The sequence below is a fragment of the Polyodon spathula genome, chromosome 18, assembly GCF_017654505.1.
Source record: "Polyodon spathula isolate WHYD16114869_AA chromosome 18, ASM1765450v1, whole genome shotgun sequence".
Taxonomy (NCBI): Eukaryota; Metazoa; Chordata; class Actinopteri; order Acipenseriformes; family Polyodontidae; genus Polyodon; species Polyodon spathula.
The window spans coordinates 18,656,012-18,676,587 of NC_054551.1; the positions used below are offsets into that span (position 1 = coordinate 18,656,012).

Genomic DNA, 20,576 nt, shown 5'->3' on the forward strand with positions numbered 1-20,576 from the left:
GAGTAGGTTGTGTATATAAAACATATTAATTCCTACTTCAAAGTGTCACGACTGCAAGCTTTAAAGCAACAAAATGTGAAAACTGTGAGAGGGTCTGAATTATTTTGCAAGGCATTGTATATCATGACATAAGTCGCAAGACAATACATGTAATGGTCCTGATGGGCTACTTAAGATCAAATGGTCATTTATGATGGACCATTTTGTTAGAAGCCAAAAATTAAATCAGGATGGGGAGAGTATTTTTATATCTATAAAACACTCATTCTTCATTCAAGAACTATTTGGTGAACTATTGTACAATGAGCTACATTGAGCTTCTAGTCTTGTATGACAACAAATGATAAACAGACAGACATCTCTTCATATCATCAGATTGTGATACCCTCTGTAGCTCATGCTATGTATAAAACAAGTTTCTTCACAATCGAAACTGTACATACGGGTCTCTCACTAAAATTAAACCACATTAGGACTTTCATAACATAATGTGATCATCTCGCCAATTTGCCTTTTGAGTGAACTACTGCACAAATGCAATTCTGAGAGTTTTTTTTATAGGATGCTCTACAAAACAAGCTGCTGTCAACCCCATAAGATGTTAGTGTGGGTACCTATGAGCGGCTTTGCCACCAGCAGGCTTTTTGGCTGTTCTGACCTCAAAAATATGTTCCTATAATGCAAAATAAAATTATGATAATGGTGTTTTAATGAATCACAAGACCAATCTTAAAACCCACAAGTGAAATGTGTCTGTGACCTTATTTCATAGATGTACAATACATACGCTTCCTTCCCTTTTAATAGTCAGTCATCTCAAAAGGCGTGGATAGGTAACAATCCAAATAAAAGGCACACATATGAAGGTAGACTGAGGATGCATCCCCTGTTCTGCCAGTTCAGAGACCTACATGCTGTCTGTTCTGCTAAAATGGCGAGGCTCAATCTGTGGAGCGGACATACACGTTTAATCAATAGTATTTTAGATTAGGACTATCAGTGAGGGTTTCTGTACTCCTGTACATTTTGAATGGAACTTCTGAGGTTTTAGCTTTCATCAGAACAAATTTAAGTTAGTTCCCTTTGGAGTATGATTTATGTGTTAATAAAGGGACTGTTTTAACCCCGTTGGACAGAGAACTGCAGCAGCTATAATGATTCTAACATTTTTAAATTCCTGAAGTCAAAGGGCATGTGCAGCCTTTAAGCAATTTTATTAAAGTAATGCCATAGGTCTGGCTTGTACTTACACTTTAGATTCTTAAAGCCACATAATAAATTTCAAACATGTATTTTGTAAATACAAAATCAGAATAAACATATATGAGGATTGTTTAGGAGGATAGGAAAGGATAATAAAGGTTTGTTGAATATTGGTATAAAAGGAAACTACCACACCATGAATACATTGGCTGAAGCTCTGAAGTGAAAACCTGGAAACACTGAAGCCTAGCTGGATAAGTGTCTTTAGTAATTGATTGATTATTCCTACACACAGCATCTCTAATTAGAACAGTGTATAAAACTCCACTCAAATACTTTACACTCTTGAAACAACACGTTTGAAGAGGAAGAGCACCCCTAGTCAGATCATGTGTAATGATCATACACACAGATCTATTTGTCAACAACTACGTCACATGGCAAATATCAGAGTATCACTGCTTCCTTCTTCAGATTAAAAACATCCTGTGAACTGGAAGACAACACAGAAAACATTTGGCTTTAAAAGACGACTTTTTTCACTTTGTTTCAAGAGTTTTTTCACTTTGTTTCGAGTATTGAGGGTTGGTAAAAATATTCCTCTCCAACTCTGACTACCTAATGAACAGCCAATGCAAAGAATGAAAGAGGCGGTGTTAAAACTTCAAGTTAATTAACTTAATTAATTTAATTTAAGTAATTGTAGACAGGACATTTTCGAAACTATGCACACCCATTCTCCATACAGGCCTCAATGAGCTGTTATGAAAGAAACATGTTTTAGCAAACATGTGTTTCATTATAACACATGGTATCTAGTACTAAACCAGGTTAACGAAATCTGTTTGTAAACCATGCTTTTAGACCGGGGGTTTTTAAATTGTGAGACAAGCCTCACAAGGGCAGCTTACTGCCGCTGCAACACACTTTTATGGTTATGTAGAGTTAGAAATTAACTAAGAAATGGTTAATGTTATTGACGGAAACTGAATTACCCAGACATAAGTTGTCTTCATAGTAGCAAACAACTATGTTAAGAATACAGAAAAAGGGGTTTACAAAAAGCAACCAGGTTTCGGTTTAACATTTAAGGTAGCTGGGAAATTAGACTGTATGAGTCTAAAGAGGGTGCACTTTGGTTGAATGCAAGAACACGTGTCCTGCTTACTAGAGAAAATATTATTATTATTATTATTATTATTATTATTAGATTATTTAGCAGATGCTGTTGTCCAAGGCGATTTACAGAGACTAGGGTATGTAATCTATGCATCAGCTGCAGAGTAACTTACAACATCTCACCAGAAAGATGGAGCACAAGGAGGTTGAGTGACTTCCTCAGCGTAACACAGTGAGTCAGTGAGTGAGCCGGGATTTGAACCAGGGACCTCCTGGTTACAAGCCCTTTTCTTTAACCAAAAAGTGGGAAAATAGATTAAGTAAAAGGTCATTTTAGCACAGCACGTAAGCTTGTTTATCTGTCTGTACACATCGGGGTTACACACAAGCACTTTGAGACATGCTTCTGAAGGCTTCCCTTCTACTCCCCAAACACCATGCTGAGGTATACCCAACCTGATGCCCAATGGGAAGGTAATAGGGCCGATTATCTAACTATTGTTTTAAACCTAGTGACCATTTTAACATGTTTAACGTTAATCTCCCGAAAAAAACGCCACCCTCGGTAGCAGACACATACACAGTAACCACACCAGAGTGTAAGATCGTAGTAAGATTGTAGTAAAAAGAGCTTGTAATCCATGAGTAAGAAAACTAAAAATACACATTTAAGAGGGTCCTGGGAACCATATTAGCATATAAAACATTCAGTAATACTAAAACTGCTCGCAGTTTGCTTTGTTTCTTTAGTATTACTTAAGATTGTATGGCACGTGTTTGAAGCTAGGATGTATAGTACATTCACACGTTATCGCTGTAATAATAACACAGTGTACATCACATAGATGTAAACAATGTCAGAAAACAATAACAAATATAATTTAACTATAAACAAACACTATTTTCGATGTTTAAGCTTTCCTTAAATACCAATTTTATTATGTGTATGTTTCTCTCCACCTAGAAGAAAACAATCCATAAAATGATAACAAAGTCATTATTTGGAAATTGAAACAAACACAGCATTACCAGAATTAATATAGGTGAAAATATACTAAATCTGCTCTAGTATGCTATTACACCGTGTAACAATTCTTTTTTTTGTTTGTTTGTTTGTTCCTGGGTAGTAAGTGTTATTTCCTAATTGCTTATGCCTCAAAAGTATAGAAAATGGCTATTATTCCCCACAAACTTTGCTTTTGTGACCAGGACAGTGATATTTTGAAATTTACCTATTTCCAATGAGAAAACAGGAGAATTTGTGTCTCATATGAAACATATGAATCCAAATTAACATGTATTTATACTAAAGTAATACAAAAATGACTACAAAAGATTTAGAAGTGAGTAGTTTTTCGAGATTTACGATTATACTGTAAATTTACTTTAAAACTTCTAAATCTTTTGTAGTCATTTTTGTTATTTTAAAATTCCATTAGCTCCACAAGTCTGTGCAGTTTTTAAAGAGACGCCTGTTATAGCAAATATTTTCATTTTAAAACAGACTGTGATGAGTCAAAGGGGTTTCGGTCTGTGATTCAGCCTCCCGACAGTAGATGGCATCAAACCAACTCGGGACTTCCCTTACCAAGATCTCGTGACCATGGCAAAAGACATCTTTTGAGGGGCGGCACCTTGGTGAGGGGCGGAAGTACAAGTATGTAACTTCCAGCCACTGGAGTCAAGTGAAGGAGAAGGACACGTGTCGGTTGGGGATTGGTGTTCCACTGACTACAGAGGCGGGACATTACATACTAAAGGGAACGTACTACTGTGTTCGGGGTTGGTCCGAAAATAAAGTAGGAGGAGTAACGGGTGAAGGGAGAGACTGGTTTTGTGCAGCGGGATTTTTTGAAATACTAACATTTCTTTTGTCTTTTTTGTTTATGGTCACCACGAAGACAAATTAAAGACGAGTCATCAGTTTGTTTTGGATTTCACCCCTGCACTCCTTCCCTCACACCATTTTGTTTTTTTGTTTGTTATTTAATCCTTTTGTTGTGTATAGAAAATAAAAATAAATTATTTTATTTCTGTACACATAAATTACTGTCTGGACATTCCATTTAATACACTCTCGCCTCACACAGACATTTGGTATTACACTAGATTAAAGAATATTCTCAATTTGCTGGTCTTGGCTTACAGAAAGTCTACTACAGCTGTACTTCCTTTGACACTTCACCCCAGCAGTGTATTCTGGGTTAAAGCACTTTACTGGCTAAAAGCATGTCAATCAATAGGAGAAGCAGCTGACTGGTCATTTACAGGAAAGAAGCTAATGAAGTGGTTGGGACAATGTGAAATGACCCTAGAAGTGTAAGACAGTCTAAAAACATGGCTTGCAAAAGAGATGACTTTAACCAAGTGTGGTACCACATATTAAAACTAAAATTAAAATATATATTTGCAAAAACAGGTCTAACTTTCAAAACTGCATTTGAGACCTACATAATAAATCCATGTGCATAGCAGAGACTACTTTAACCCTTTCAGGACCAAGTATTTTTCAATGGGATGCTCCCCCAGGACCAGGCGTTTTTTGGCTGTAGTTGACTTTCTTCCTATAAAAATTCACAAATAACCTTTTTTTTTTTTTTTTTTTTTTTTTTTTTTACAGTAGCATGTTGGAAATGGTGTCCTTTTTTTCAGAACACTCTGGGGAACATTATAAAGTACTTCAGAAACCATACAAACTTTTAGCATTTTTTTTTTCAACATAATATTTTGGGTTTTTTTAAGCAAACTTTTTTTATTATGTATTCTGCTTAGAGTTATGTGTATAAAAATGTATTCTATGACCCAGGGGACCTTACAATACTTCCTGAAAGTTCTGTTGAAAAATATTGATGTTTGGGCAGATTACAAGACATTGTTTCACCTGAGGGATTGCAATTACATAATACATGTTTATTATCAGGGTCTTTATAAGCAATAATGGACATTACTCTCAAATTATTTTCTCAAAATAAATATTTATAAATAAAATAACAGTTATTAATTTCATTATTACCAGTAATAAGGGAAAAAAAAAAAACATACATGATACATTTAGATCGTGAAATAGTATATGCTTATATCTACTTGTTTCTTGATATTTAAAAATGTTGTAAAAACATATATATTAAAACACAAGATAGAATAAATATTCGAATATAACTAGAAGTCAAATACATTAGATTTACAGTGTTTCCCCTTTTTTATTAGCTCTAAAAAAGTTCCTGTGATGTTTTGTTTCTGCATTGGTCTCTGCCATGTAGACAGTAAATGTCCCTCTCAGTGAGGTCACAGGAAAAAAAGTCACTCCCCAATCGATTGATATGTGTTTCAAGCCTGTACTGTAAAGTATGGTGGACCTGTAAGTCATCAAAACGAAGTGCTTTTTTTTTTTTTATCGTGTTTACATGATCCCCCTCCTGAAAGGGTTAAGTATCTGTCCCGATCTGTAGTCTGTGATGCTATAGTAAACACAGATAAAGACCCTGCTGCTAAGAAAGATCTTTGATAGATGAAACTTCAAATCGATCATTTAATCAAAAACATAACAAGAACATTGAATGAACATACCGTCAGAAGTCCTAGTTTGATACTGGAACATTGAGATGGAGTTTAACAGACAGTTTTAAAAGCACAGATGGAACTGTGGCATTAGATGGACTGCTGAGTCATTATGAACTGGCTTGACTTTACAACCACATAGCAGGCTAGCTGAGACTGCTTACCTTCCTCCGGCTCTTCCTCCTCGGTTGGGGACAGTGGGCCCCCTCCTGTGGGACTCCTGGGGATCTTGTCAAGGTCACTTTGTCTCTGCAGACTCAACACCTCGTAGATCATGTCATTTGAGCTCTGGCTGCTTTTTCCATCAGACTAGAAAACAACAAGAGAAAACCTTTTTTTTTTTTTATTTACACTAATTTGCCTCTCAGCCAGATTTGTGTGTTATTTTAGTGACCTGGAGTAACATTGCCTGAGGGTTAAGTTGTACCCTGAGCCAAATTTGAACATAGGCATCCAGACATGAAAGAATTTACTTAAAATTAAAGACGAGCTGACTTTTAGACTAAAATACAATAAATTAGAAGATTCAAGTAAAATCAGAGACTCACCCAGTCTGCCATGTACGCACACACTGTGTTAGACACCAGACCAAGTTCAAAGCCATGTTTATATTACACAAAATTAATTCCATACCTTAAAGACATGACAATGAAACCTCTTTTGTCACCATGTCACTTTGTGATTCAAACCAACAGGTTCAAAACAGTGACATCTTAAGCTGCTATAATTCAAAAGTAAAATAATGAAAGAGGATTCGAAGGTGATCCAGAACCCCCTGCAGTGTTTACAGTAACACAACTTCACCTTTGCTGTATTCTGGGTTGTCCATATTGCAAATGTCTTTCCAACATATCCCAGACATTAATATTTTTTTTATTCACACATCATAGATAAACAAACTAGGGCTTAGGTAATTACTTTTCAACTTTTACTCACTAGAATTTTGTTTTCTTCTACACATTGGAGTATATCCAGTACATGCTCCCTCCAACAACATTTTTGCAGGAGGGAACGTGATCTGGGCACACTGCGATCCTTTTTTTTCTCCTGGAGAATGATCCCAAGTAAATGTTGAGAAATGTATTTCCCAGTTATTTATGAACCATGATATGTAATTACACTTTTAAGTGGTAACATTTTTCAGTAAACAGTACTTACTGATTTTTCCAGCGATCAACTATGAGTTTCATGAAAAACCAAGTTACTCGCAATAAGAATACAAGTCTGTCCAAGTGCTATAAACTCTCATAAATCTAATTAACATTCTAATTATTTCCAGGTTTTTACAGTTGTGTATGCAGTCCTATGAATGTCCTATGAATATCACACTTAATATTTTTCCATATATGGGAAAGTGCTTACCCACTTGTGATCAAAATTGGTATTAATATTACTTACAGGGATTCAGACAAGTGGTCCACATGCCCTCACGCAACCCAGAACTAAAAAATATGGACTTCTTTACTTATGAGCACAAATGCCCCAGTAAGAGAATATCAATATTTTATATATATAATTTTTTTTTAATCAAAAATGGATGTGGTCAATGTGCTCCTAAAGCAAGTTTCCCGTAACAGACTCAACCGCTACGGTACCAGTACAGGTGTCCTGGGGAAAAAGTAGACCGGGAAAAAAGTGGATCGCAGTCTAGAATTTAAAGGGAATGTTCCATTGTTTCTAAGGTTTACGCATAGATCACTGTACTAGTGCTATGTCTGGGGAATTAGTAGATCGAGCCCAGGGAATAAGTAGATCTGACATATTAACAAAAAATAAATACTTTTAAATGGATTTTGTGGACGTATTTGACAGTATAATGATAGAGAAGAGAATGCTGTAATATACATTAACAATAAATACATAATTTAAAATGAAGTTTGTAAGTGTAATTTGTATGTCTGTTTAACAAACGTTATTGCAACTCGAGGTTTTTTCTAATTTAGCTGTCATGCTGAGTTCTTCTAGTCTTTTGTTTTTCTTTAACACTAGGATCATAAAGTTTAGTCTTTGTAAACTGTGACAGTTACCGCTAGACCTAATGACAAAATAGTATAAGCAATACTAAAAATACTGTATGATTGTATGTCATTAGAATATATTACTAAAACATTTTAATTTCGATTAAAGACTGACAGCATTTTGATATGTAAAGCCTTTTAATAATATACAGTAAATAAATCTTTGCGATCACACATCAACTACAGCCTATATCTCACTAACAACGGCATTTTTAAATACACACCAGCAGAAAAAGTTGACAAAGTTTAACACTTTAGTCTGAGTATAAAGACATAACAGAAAACTTTGCATCACACATATTTTAGAAAGAAAATAAATAAAACCAAGAAAGAGGTGTGTGAACCATACAATCTGGCAAATAAAATGATCAGACAGAAAATGCTGAGTGCAATTAACTTCCCCATTAATCAAATAGCTGCCACGCCTTCATTTTACCTTATTGCGCTTGCGTGATCTACTTTTTCCCCTGTCTAATTTTTCCCTACGACACCGGTACAGAATTACCACAGCTCAGCAAATGGCTATCACAACTGCACGAGGCAGACAAAGTTTAGAGGTGAGCAAGAGCAGAGTTTTTTTGGGGGGGATAGGTTTACTGTGGTGACTGCCCAACGATCAATGCTGCTGGGTCTATGTTTAAAGCTATTGTTATATCTAGTTATTATTTCTATTAATCTTAATGTAAAAACTCTGACAGTCTGCACAGGAGAACTGTGCAATTATTTTATTGAACCCCTAATTACTTAGCATAAATTATTAAAAGTCAAGATAGTGGGGATTTATGGAGGCACATATTTTTTGTTAACACACACACACACACACACACACACACACACACACACACACACACACATTTGCTCACCTAATAGGCCATAAATACCACTTATCCAATTTTCATTAAACTAGTCATTGCTCATTTTTACTGTATACCATTCTGTACATACTGTGGGTAAAACGACCATGGGTATAATATATTTCATAAAATCTGGTGATGTATTTGTGTACCTACATTTTTGTAACACTTTGCTGTTTGCTGTTTGTGCACTATATTTTAAAACCATGTGGAATATTTTAAAACTGCTTATTAATGTTCTAAAATGTAACTTGTATGTAATAGATTGTAACAGCAACTGAACTTCTGTCTATCTGAAACTACAAGCTTCACAATTACTTTACATTTAATTCAAATAGCTGAATACAATTAAAATATTGGCATTGCTAGATTACTACTAGTATACACTTTAAAGACACAAACACATTACTACATTGTTACTGCTGCTTTGGAATGAAGCGTGTGATTAGTCGACTACGAGAGTCGGAGGTCGACCGTCACTTTTCCAGTTGACTATTCGCCACTAGCCCCAGTACATACATGTTCATCTAATTGTTCACCATACACATAGTTCTAATTATGAACATGAACAATCAATATTGGATTATGAATCAACCACATTGAATATTTAAATATAGTTTGCTTAAGATCACTACTACAACATGTAACTGGTGGATTAAAATGTTCTGGTCTAATCAGAACCGAAACTGTCTAGAAATAAAGTGAATGCAAAATGGCCAGGAAAATGTGTGTGGGTTAGGGACTGGTGCTAGTGTGTATGCAAACAGGATTTTGTGGGACAGCAGACAGTTAAGGGAAAAAAAAAAGTTTGTTTTGTTCTACAGTCCACATATACAGGGTTTTCTTCTGTCAACTGTTTGATACAGCTGCACATTTTTTTTTGCAGAGTCAACTTCGCTCCCTCTCCTGCCCTTGTTTTTTGAGGATTAATGCTTATGAACCACCAGCACTAAGATACATGTTTCAGGCACGTTAGTTTAAAAAAAGCAATCAAGCAATTTGAAAGTCTTGCCACCAAGCAAAACGTGTTAAGTTTCTTAACTAGTAACGGTGTTCCTTCTCTATTAACTCCTCATGCCTGGATGGCATAGAGAATGTCCTCGTCATCAGCCTTCAACACTAGGAAATGGTTTGACTAGACAGTGCTTGTGTTCTGGTAGTTGAAATGGACAGTCCACACATACATCCCCCGCAGAACAGAAAAGGTGATGACCATGATGTAAATCAACAGTACAGAAGTAGAAATGGTAAATTAATTAATTAATACTTCCACGGAGTGGTCTACAAGACCTAGAAGTCATTAAGTAAGACAATCAGGTGTCTCTCAGAATCAGTTTCTTGTGTTCAAGATACATGTTGAAATGTACAGTGTGGCAGCTATATCATCTGATACTCACAATAACATAAAAATATAAACACCAGATTTCATCACAGTTAAATAAGCAGGTTTCCAGATGCAAGAATGTGACGTACAATACAGGTGGATATATGTACAGACAGACACTTCCATGAATCCCACAATCTAATACGCTCAATAACTTCTGCTGATAGTGAAAACAAGTTTCATCCCAATTAGAGAACGATTTTCCAGATATATGGAAAATGTAAAGTGTGAGACACGTACAGACATCCGATCACCTTGACTATACGCGACTATACTATACTAATGTTTAGCAAATCTAAAACAAAAAGGTAGGACTATCTAAATTCAGATTTGGAATTATTTTTAAAAACAAATGTATTTTTAACTTTTTTTTTTTTTTTAATTCAGTATTTTAGACAGCATAGACATCTGAAAAGCTAAGAAGGTATCAGCACAAAAAGCTATTGCTAAAAATGTGAGACAATCATGCTAGGATTTTTTTTGAGTTTTTTTATGTAAATCGCTTCTTCAAGAATGTAAATAAATGCTCTTAAATAAATGCTCTTAAATTATTAAAAGCTATTATTTTCATCTGTTACAGTTAACTAAGGCTCTAATAGAATAACCTTTTGTGAAAACTGTCATTCACTTTTTATAAAAGATTTGTTTTAATAATTAAGGTCATATTTCAATATTATTTGTATTTATGGTATTTAAAATTGTACACACATTTTCACATTACATTTCTAACTATCAATGGTAATAGGACATTATAAAATGATAAAAATGAATGCAAATCCTGATAAATAGTTTAAACCTCTGATAAAACACAATGTCGTTTATTATTTTTATTTTATTTTTCTCATTTAAAAGTAAAAAAAAAATTGCAATAGTGCATGTGTAATGTAAGGGATGTCCACTTGCCCTTTAAAAAGGGAATAATTCTGACCCTCAACTACTAAACCACAGCAATCATCTCAACAGATCCCACGATTTCCTCAACCCATTATTTGTGATAATAATTATATATGAATTTCCTTCACTTAATGAGAGCTGAAATAACATGCTGTAGGACCTCGTCCTCGCCATGCGATGGAAGACCATATTTTAATGAGCTTTTAAATATATCAGGCGCATTATACCTCGTCTCAGGGGGATAACAGCATTAAAAATTGAATAATATCAGTCGTGCTGCTGGTCTAATTAGTTTAGAATGATATTTAGCAATATAAAACACGGTTTATCATTTCATAGCACTACGTATATTAATAGTTTTTAGCAACAGGTTACTAATAGATTTTTAAAGAGATATTTTTACAGATTTTGTATTGAAAATGTCAGGTCTACTGAAAGTGTCAAGGTTGCCTAAACATAATGTATGCCTGCATCATCAGTTTCTGTGTAAATCAGAAAATGAATTGTGTAAAAGAGAAGAGGTTAAACAACCTTTATCAACCACCAGATGTTTCAGGGGAGCTCAAAACATACATATTGTATCACTTTATCACAGTATCAGCACACAGACAGCCCCCTAAAGCAGAGTGGAATGAGCACAGCCGGAATTGAGGGTGTCTGTAAATCCAAAATATTTTCAATGATTTAATACTGTTGGGACAAACATGGGTTAATTTGAATATTCTTTCAGTTCAAATATTCTTTAATCTGAATTAGAAAACCAAAATATAATTTCAAATGACATTTTAGAGAAAGGAGAGAAAGACACCGATATACTCTGCATGACATCTTTTGAATAATCATTTAAAACTTCTGCTACATGAAGGAATAAAAATGTAGTAATTTTCGTCACTGAATATATTTCAAGCAGTATTAGTTTTCATATTCAAAGCATTGACTTTAAAGTGTAACTAAAGGTAGTAAGGCAATTAATTATTTAAATATATATATATATATATATATATATATATATATATATATATATATATATATATATATATATATATATATATATATATATATATATATTACATATATATATATACACACACAAAATACCATTTCTTATTTTCACTATATGAACAGTGATCTTAAACAGAAGATTTACAAATGACCTTCAAAGATACATGAAGCACTGCATCACTGCTCTTGCTGAAAGGCTAAGTTTGTACATTTAAAATAAAAAACATAATAAACACCATCTTGCAACAGATGTGTATTTAAACATTTTAACTGCACAACGTTGCACAAAGTTTCAGAAAATGTTGTCAAGAGCAATGAAGATTGAGGTAATATTTATGGGCACCACAGTATTGTACATAATTGCACACTGTATGGATGTCCGGATGGTCTGCAGAATCAGTACTGTACCTGTTTGAGTTTCAGGTGGAAGGTTTCAGTGAAGGTTTTCCTGCTGAAGTACCAGAACCTCTCATTAGCTGGGTAAACACGAACGATCGTCTCCAATAGGAAGCGAACTGGCTCCAGCACTTCTGTGACCACCAGGTCCACAGCCACGGTCATGTACACCTGCTTGTCTACAAAAAAAGAGAGCAATCAGAGAGACACATAAAAACACTGTCTCTATGTCAGGTCAGGGAGCAGCTATACCAGAACACCAGCCACATTGAAACCAAGCTGCTGTGGTATAAAATACAAAGTGCTATCCTCTAGGGATGGGTTTGTATACCGGTTTTTCGGTTTACCGCGGTTTAGGTACAGTACATTACGGTATTAATACCGTCGCTTTTATTCTAAACCGCAATTATCATAATTCAGGTATACACCAGTTAACGCATTTTTTCAACTGCAAACATGCTTCTTCTAAATCAAGCGATGGTACTTGCAGCCTTAGCAAAGTGTCTGAGGAAGATCTTTTTGTGAACTGATACTGTATTTTGATAATGGTTTTGAAGGAGACTGTCAACGACACAGAATACAAGTTTCAATTGCTGCAGCCTGTTACCCAGCGCTTGCTGCACCGGCTGCTCTTGGCTGCTGTCTTTCTGACGTCACACGCAGCTTTTAGAGAAATGCCTTCTCCAAACCTTGCAGCGTAGCATACAGTTCAACGTGCTATATTTACATTTGTCTGGATTATCAACAGTCAGTTTAATGTAATAGATAAACATTAACTTTATTGTAAAATTATACATCACTTAGCACGGATTTAGTACATTATGTTTTTTTTTTTTTTTTTTTTTTTTAAATAATTGATTTATTTAGTTAATATAGCGTGAACAAGGCTGTTCACGGCTTCATTGTATACTGATAAAATGTCGTTCGCCTCTGCTAACAAGGTGGCAGCAGCAGTTTTAGTGGTTATTTGCATTACGATTAGCAGGTCCACTTGTGATCTTTGCATTGTCCCTTTGGTTCACAGCCGCAGCCAGCCTCCCATAATAATATTTCAAAGCTGCGCTGGGCTATGCAGAATCTGCACATATTTACGTTGCTGTATTGAGTGTATTAAGTATACAGCGCATCTCCGAGATTCTGTGCAGCACTGTGCAGAACTGCGGAAATCTGCACTATAAGAACACGACCAATGTCTCAAACAAAACTAGCACAGTCCCGCAACTGCAGCAGGATCGCCCACTTATAATCAATGTAGTTTTGTTTAAACTAGTTGTAACAAGTTTTAGTTTTTTTTTTTTTTTTTTTTTTTTTTTTAACAAACTCTGCATGTGTAATCATTGGAAGCTTGCTTCTGCAATGTCGTAAATGTAAATCCAATAATATTATATATATATATATATATATATATATATATATATATATATATATATATATTTATATATATATATGTATATTATTTGCCATACAATAGGTTTCTTTTGAATTGAGAAAACTTCTCTGCTCTTAAATAATAACCTGTCGTACATGTTTATGGTTTAAGCAAAAGACCGACCATTTCCCAATTGTATTTGCCATCAGCTAAACAAAGTATTTATTTATTTGTTTATTTATTTAATTTTATACGTTAAAATGTTTTTCACAAACTACAGCAACACATCATTTTGAGCATATAATAGATCTTAATACAGTTGTAGTATAAAGTTGATAGTGTACAACTTCATTTTTTTTTTTTTTAATTATTATTCTGATTGTCTTTATAAAAAAAAAAAAGGAAGTGTGTTTTGTTGGTTTTATTTTTGTGAATTACGGTAATTTAAGTGATTTACATTAGTCTTTCTTCTTTTGAGCTTTTATTTGATAACTTGTATGATGTACTGTATACTGTGATATTAAGGTTACCACGGTATTTTTTTTAACGGTTATCATACCGTGCAAATTTTATACCGTCCCATCCCTACTATCCTCCCTCCTGACCAGGAGAGCAGTTCAGTTTAAAGCAGATTCTAAAACAGCTTGGAAAATTCACAAAGTTAAACAGCATCACATGACACAAGTAACGAGACTTGCTACTGTAATTTAAGGAGTATGTAGTAGCTGGAAATTGCTTTTTTCATTTACTATTTTATGGTGTTTGTAATCATTCTGGGTTCTATTGCTCTAATGTTAAGTTAGATGATATCAGCCTTTACACGGCTTTGAGATTGTTTGGGGAATCCTAAGTGCCAGTACTGAACAGCCTTGCTTATTCCATTTGAATCATGTGACAATGGCCGGGTTTCCATGCAGTTTAGAAACTCCAAATTCTCTCTACATTGTTGTGACATACCCAGGTGTCAGCCTGGGTTACTAGATCAATCCTCAAACCCTTACATATCAAGCTACCTCACGCTATAGGAAGTGCATTGCCAAAACATGGTACAACTTAAAGGGTGGGTAATTCGCCTTCTCTCGCACATAAATTGACCAACAACTACTTTTTTTTTTTTTTTTATTAGCATGGAAATGTGTCCGAAAGTCATACCTTATGTTCATGAAACTTCAGCAGTGAAGATCCTGTTTGTGATGTAACCTCATGCAACTTTCTACTATAACGAAAGGCCGTACAAAGCAATTCTTTATCAATACCCGGGAGCTGCTGGAAGTAGTCCTGGCAAGCCTCTCTGACCAAATAAGAACACAGTACCAGCGGTTGCTTTTTATTTATTTTTAAGTGTCACCATTTATTAAACAGTTTAAAGTTCAATTGTTTTATAAGCAAGGTTATAATAAATACTGAAGCTACTATAAATTAAAAACTGTAGGCCTTTGCACTGAATGAATGAATGAATGAATGAATAAATAAACAAACGAAGTCTTTTGCACAATACTGAAAGATTTCTTTTTTTTTTTTTCATCCTTCACACTAATTATCTTTGTATTTGGTCATCGGATAGGTGACTGCTTTAAGTCTAGACTTTTCTGTCCCTTAGCAATAAGATGCTTGTCATTGTATAGCAGCCTTAAGTAGCATCTATCATGGTAACCTACCAAGGACAAAAAATGTCACGTTTGTACCCCAAAATGTATTACAGCACATCTGGGAATTTGTGCCAGAAGTGATCTCCTGCATTATTGCTGTGGGCTACAGCACCAGGCTTGAGCGACCACCTATAGCTGAAGTAAAATCTCTTAAACCTAGTTCACTGAGCAAGATATGTTTTAGAAGAACAAAAAACATGGAAAAAGCGACCCAGGTGGAAACTGCATATGAAGAAAAAAAAGGAAAAGAAAATGGAGCAACTAGTAGCCCAGTGGGCAGAAAAGCACCAGGTGGCCAAGAGTAGGGGAATACAACAGGAGCTGGAAGACCTACAACAGGAGCGAACGTTGCTACTGCAGCAAAAGCAACAACAGCGGCAACTGCTTGTGCAGTTAATTGAGGGAAGAACGGCCATGCTACCGTCTCCAGAGCCAGAGAAGCTACTGCTGGAGCCCGAGTGGCTGATGCCGGAGCTGGAGTTGCTACAAAAAGTATCTCAAAGCACTTTGCAAGACGAAACAAAGAAAGCCACAATAAAATACATTTGTAGGGAGCTCATGAGTGGCGCATCCGGTAAAGGCCCTATAGCTTGGAGATCACTGGTTTGAATCCAAGCTATGACACTGCCGACTGTGGAGTCCCCAGGGGGCTGTGCACAATTATCCAAGCACTGCCCGGGCTTAGGTTGGCTAGGGAGTCCTTGGCCGCACACCAGCGACCCCTGTGGCTGGCCGGGTGCCTGCAGGCCAGCCTGTACGCAATTCAGAACTGTGTGGTCCTCTGGCGCTGTAAGCTCTGGAAATGGCTGCACAGTGGGCTTGCAGAGTAAAAAAAAGCTGACGGCTGACAGTTCTCTCCAAGACCTTACAGATTTGTAAACACCGCATTTCTCTGCACAGGGAAGTCCTGAACATTGTTCTAGTTGTAGTGCTGATGCACTAGGCTGTGGAATTGACACCATCAACTGTTAACAACAACAATTCACAAGGATCCCAAAGCATTTCATACACAAAAAAAGAACAAAGAACAATCAAACCACTTAATTAAAAAAGCGAGTTTGTAGCAATAGACCAATTAAAAGTCTAATACAAAAAAAAAAAATTACAAAATTAGAATAAAAAAGGACAAAAGCAAATGCAGTTCATATTGTAAAATAGGAAAATTAAGATAGAAAAGCGATTTTGTAAAATACGTTTTCAATCTAGACTTAAAACCAGTAAGAGTCACAACTTTCAAGCAGCAGCCCTGTATCCTGTGATCTAAGGGTGCAGTTAGGAGTTTAGATGGTCAATAATTGCTGTAGGTAACTGGGTGCTAATCCATTCAGGGTCTTAAGTTAAAAGCACATATCTTAAAATCAATTTTAAACTGCACAGGAAGCCAGTGCAAAGAGGCCAAAACTGCAGTAATATGTTCACTTTTTCTGGTTTTAGTTAGAATTCTAGCAGCAGTGTTCTGAAGGAGATGTAAGCCAAATTGGAACGCAGACAGAAACATTTAAATATACATACCCTCCCATATCTGAAGATGAATCAGGGTGTTTGCATTTGGAAGGAAAATTTCTTTCCCCAAAATTAAAACTACCTGAAACCCCAAATTACCTGAAAAGGTACTACCAAAAGTAGCGTGAGAAAAACGTGAGTCATTTTTATTTTTCCACGGAAAAACCTACCAATGCGACTGTGGCAGAGCAAAGCTCTGCCCTTTTAAATTGGCAGGGATGGGGTTAACTTCCCCTGCCTGCCTGGGTTTATTATGTTCAGGTGGCTGGGGTTGATTAGTTGATTAGGTTGATTAACGATCAATCAGCGCCCAGCCACCTGATATAAAAGGAGGCCTCAGCTTCTCATTTGGGAGAAGGGAGCTGAGGAAGCAGGTTGGTGTTTGTTTTGTGGTTTTTTGAATTTTCTAAATCCAGTGAAGGCATTGCCCAGCCTGGAAACTTTATTTTTGTGAGTTTTGTTTTTGCTTTATTTGTGTTTGAGTATCTGTTATTTTGCCCTTGTGCACTTTATTTTTGTTTATTTATAATAAAATAGTTATTTTTTTGAACTGCAGTCTGTCTCTGGGCCTCTATCCACTCGCCAGCCTGCCACATTTGGTGTCAGAAGTGGGATAGCGCCACCTAGAGGCTCAGAGCAGTATTTTTGTTTTTTTTTGTGGAATTTTTGGGATATTTTTTTTTTTTTTTTTTTTTTTTTTTTTTTTTTTGAAAAAAAAAAAAAAAATGGGAAAGAAGAGCAGACAGCGGCAAAGGCAGGAAAAAGCAGCTGAAGAAATGTAAGCTGCTGCAGCCACCGCTGGAGGACCCGGCCAGCCTCTTCCCCTGGTGTTCCTGGTGCGGGAAGGAGGACCATCGTTGGCGGTCCTGCCCAGACGTGCCACCGGCAAACTGGTGTGGCCGGTGTGAGGAGGACGGCCACAACTGGGCAGGATGCCCCTACAACCAGGCCCAGGAAGAGGTGCAGTGTTCACCCTGGGCATCAGGGGCCACCCCACTACCTCCAGCACCACCACCTTCACCACCGTCCCAGGAGATCTGGGACTGGTTGATGCACCCTGAGGCAGACCTCGTCCACGATCTCCCCATAGTTATCAACACGCTGTGGCGTCGAGATGGGGAGAGGTGGGAACAGTGGGAGGAACAGCACCACCCGGCCTCCTTCCCAGAGGTTGCCCTCATGGTGGTTAATTACCTGGCGGTAGACATGGGAGATCCACCGGTCACTCCAATAAAGAGAGGTGAGCCGCCTTCCCGAGAGCCAGAGAGGGGTGAGCCGCCTTCCCGAGAGCCAGAGAGGGGGAGGAGCTGCCGTCGCTCCCAGAGCCAGAGAGGGGCGAGGAGCTGCCGTCGCTCCCAGAGCCAGAGAGGGGCGAGGAGCTGCCGTCGCTCCCAGAGCCAGAGAGGGGCGAGGAGCTGCCGTCGCTCCCAGAGCCAGAGAGGGGCGAGGAGCTGCCGTCGTCCCCAGAGCCAGAGAGAGGAGGAGGAGCTGCCGTCGTCCCCAGAGCCAGAGAGGGGTGAGGAGCTGCCGTCGTCCCCAGAGCCAGAGAGGGGTGAGGAGCTGCCGTCGTCCCCAGAGCCAGAGAGGGGTGAGGAGCCGCCGTCGCTCCCAGAGCCAGAGAGGGGTGAGGAGCCGCCGTCGTCCCCAGAGCCAGAGAGGGGTGAGGAGCTGCCGTCGCTCCCAGAGCCAGAGAGGGGTGAGGATCTGCCGTCGCTCCCAGAGCCAGAGAGGGAGGAGGATCTGCTGTCGCTCCCAGAGCCAGAGAGGGATGAGGATCTGCTGTCGCTCCCAGAGCCAGAGAGGGAGGAGGATCTGCTGTCGCTCCCAGAGCCAGAGAGGGAGGAGGAGCCTCCGTCACTCCCAGAGCCAGAGAGGAGTGAGGAGCTGCCGTCGCTCCCAGAGCCAGAGAGGGAGGAGGATCTGCTGTCGCTCCCAGAGCCAGAGAGGGGTGAGGATCTGCTGTCGCTCCCAGAGCCAGAGAGGAGTGAGGAGCTGCCGTCGCTCCCAGAGCCAGAGAGGGAGGAGGATCTGCCGTCGCTCCCAGAGCCAGAGAGGGAGGAGGATCTGCCGTCGCTCCCAGAGCCAGAGAGGGAGGAGGATCTGCTGTCGCTCCCAGAGCCAGAGAGGGAGGAGGATCTGCTGTCGCTCCCAGAGCCAGAGAGGGAGGAGGAGCTGCCGTCGCTCCCAGAGCCAGAGAGGGAGGAGGATCTGCTGTCGCTCCCAGAGCCAGAGAGGGAGGAGGATCTGCTGTCGCTCCCAGAGCCAGAGAGGGAGGAGGAGCCTCCGTCACTCCCAGAGCCAGAGAGGAGTGAGGAGCTGCCGTCGCTCCCAGAGCCAGAGAGGGAGGAGGATCTGCCGTCGCTCCCAGAGCCAGAGAGGGAGGAGGATCTGCCGTCGCTCCCAGAGCCAGAGAGGAGTGAGGAGCTGCCGTCGCTCCCAGAGCCAGAGAGGGAGGAGGATCTGCTGTCGCTCCCAGAGCCAGAGAGGGAGGAGGATCTGCTGTCGCTCCCAGAGCCAGAGAGGGAGGAGGAGCCTCCGTCACTCCCAGAGCCAGAGAGGGAGGAGGATCTGCTGTCGCTCCCAGAGCCAGAGAGGGAGGAGGATCTGCTGTCGCTCCCAGAGCCAGAGAGGGAGGAGGATCTGCCGTCGCCCCCAGAGCCAGAGAGGGGTGAGGAGCCGCCGCCGCTCTCAGAGCCCGAGAGGGAGGAGAGCCGCCGCCGCTCTCAGAGCCCGAGAGGGAGGAGAGCCGCCGCCGCTCTCAGAGCCCGAGAGGGAGGAGCCGCCGCCGCTCTCAGAGCCCGAGAGGGAGGAGCCGCCGCCGCCGCTCTCAGAGCCCGAGAGGGAGGAGCCGCCGCCACTCTCAGAACCCGAGAGGGAGGAGCCACCAGAGGGAGCCGGGCCGCCGCCTCCGCCTCCGCCACCAGAGGGAGCCGGGCCGCCGCCGCCGCCTCCGGCACCAGAGGGAGCCGGGCCGCCGCCGCCGCCTCCGCCACCAGAGGGAGCCGGGCCGCCGCCGCCGCCTCCGCCACCAGAGGGAGCCGGGCCGCCGCCGCCGCCTCCGCCACCAGAGGGAGCCGGGCCGCCGCCGCCTCCGCCACCAGAGGGAGCCGGGCCGCCGCCGCCGCCTCCGGCACCAGAGGGAGCCGGGCCGCCGCCGCCGCCTCCGCCACCAGAGGGAGCCGGGCCGCCGCCGCCGCCTCCGCCACCAGAGGGAGCCGGGCCGCCGCCGCCGCCTCCGCCACCAGAGGGAGCCGGGCCGCCGTCGCCGCCTCCGCCACCAGAGGGAGCCGGGCCGCCGTCGCCGCCTCCGCCACCAGAGGGAGCCGGGCCGCCGTCGCCATGCTACCTTGGACATTCGGGGCCCCCTCAACCAAAGAAGGCTTGGGGGCTCCGACATCAACCCCGCCCACCACCACCCACCATAACAGCCCACCCAAGGGACATAATTGGACTCTTGGGGGGAGGGGGGAGTTGGCCGATTGCGGCCGGTGTACGTTGTACATGGGGGGAGGTGTGTGGCAGAGCAAAGCTCTGCCCTTTTTAAATTGGCAGGGATGGGGTTAACTTCCCCTACCTGCCTGGGTTTATTATGTTCAGGTGGCTGGGGTTGATTAGTTGATTAGGTTG

At 40.1% G+C, this 20,576-nt stretch overlaps 1 protein-coding gene across 2 annotated transcripts in view; it reads right to left on the reverse strand.

Moving 5' to 3' along the window:
- The window catches only part of rabgap1l (RAB GTPase activating protein 1-like), a 378,634-nt gene that overhangs the window by 292,794 nt on the left and 65,264 nt on the right, over positions 1–20,576 (reverse strand). For both annotated transcript variants that reach the window (XM_041277492.1, XM_041277489.1), the window contains 2 exons: positions 12,441–12,607; positions 6,045–6,189 (listed from right to left, as the gene is read on the reverse strand). In XM_041277492.1, coding sequence (XP_041133426.1) covers positions 6,045–6,189; positions 12,441–12,607 — 312 coding nt within the window. The remainder of the gene's footprint in view (positions 1–6,044; positions 6,190–12,440; positions 12,608–20,576) is intronic.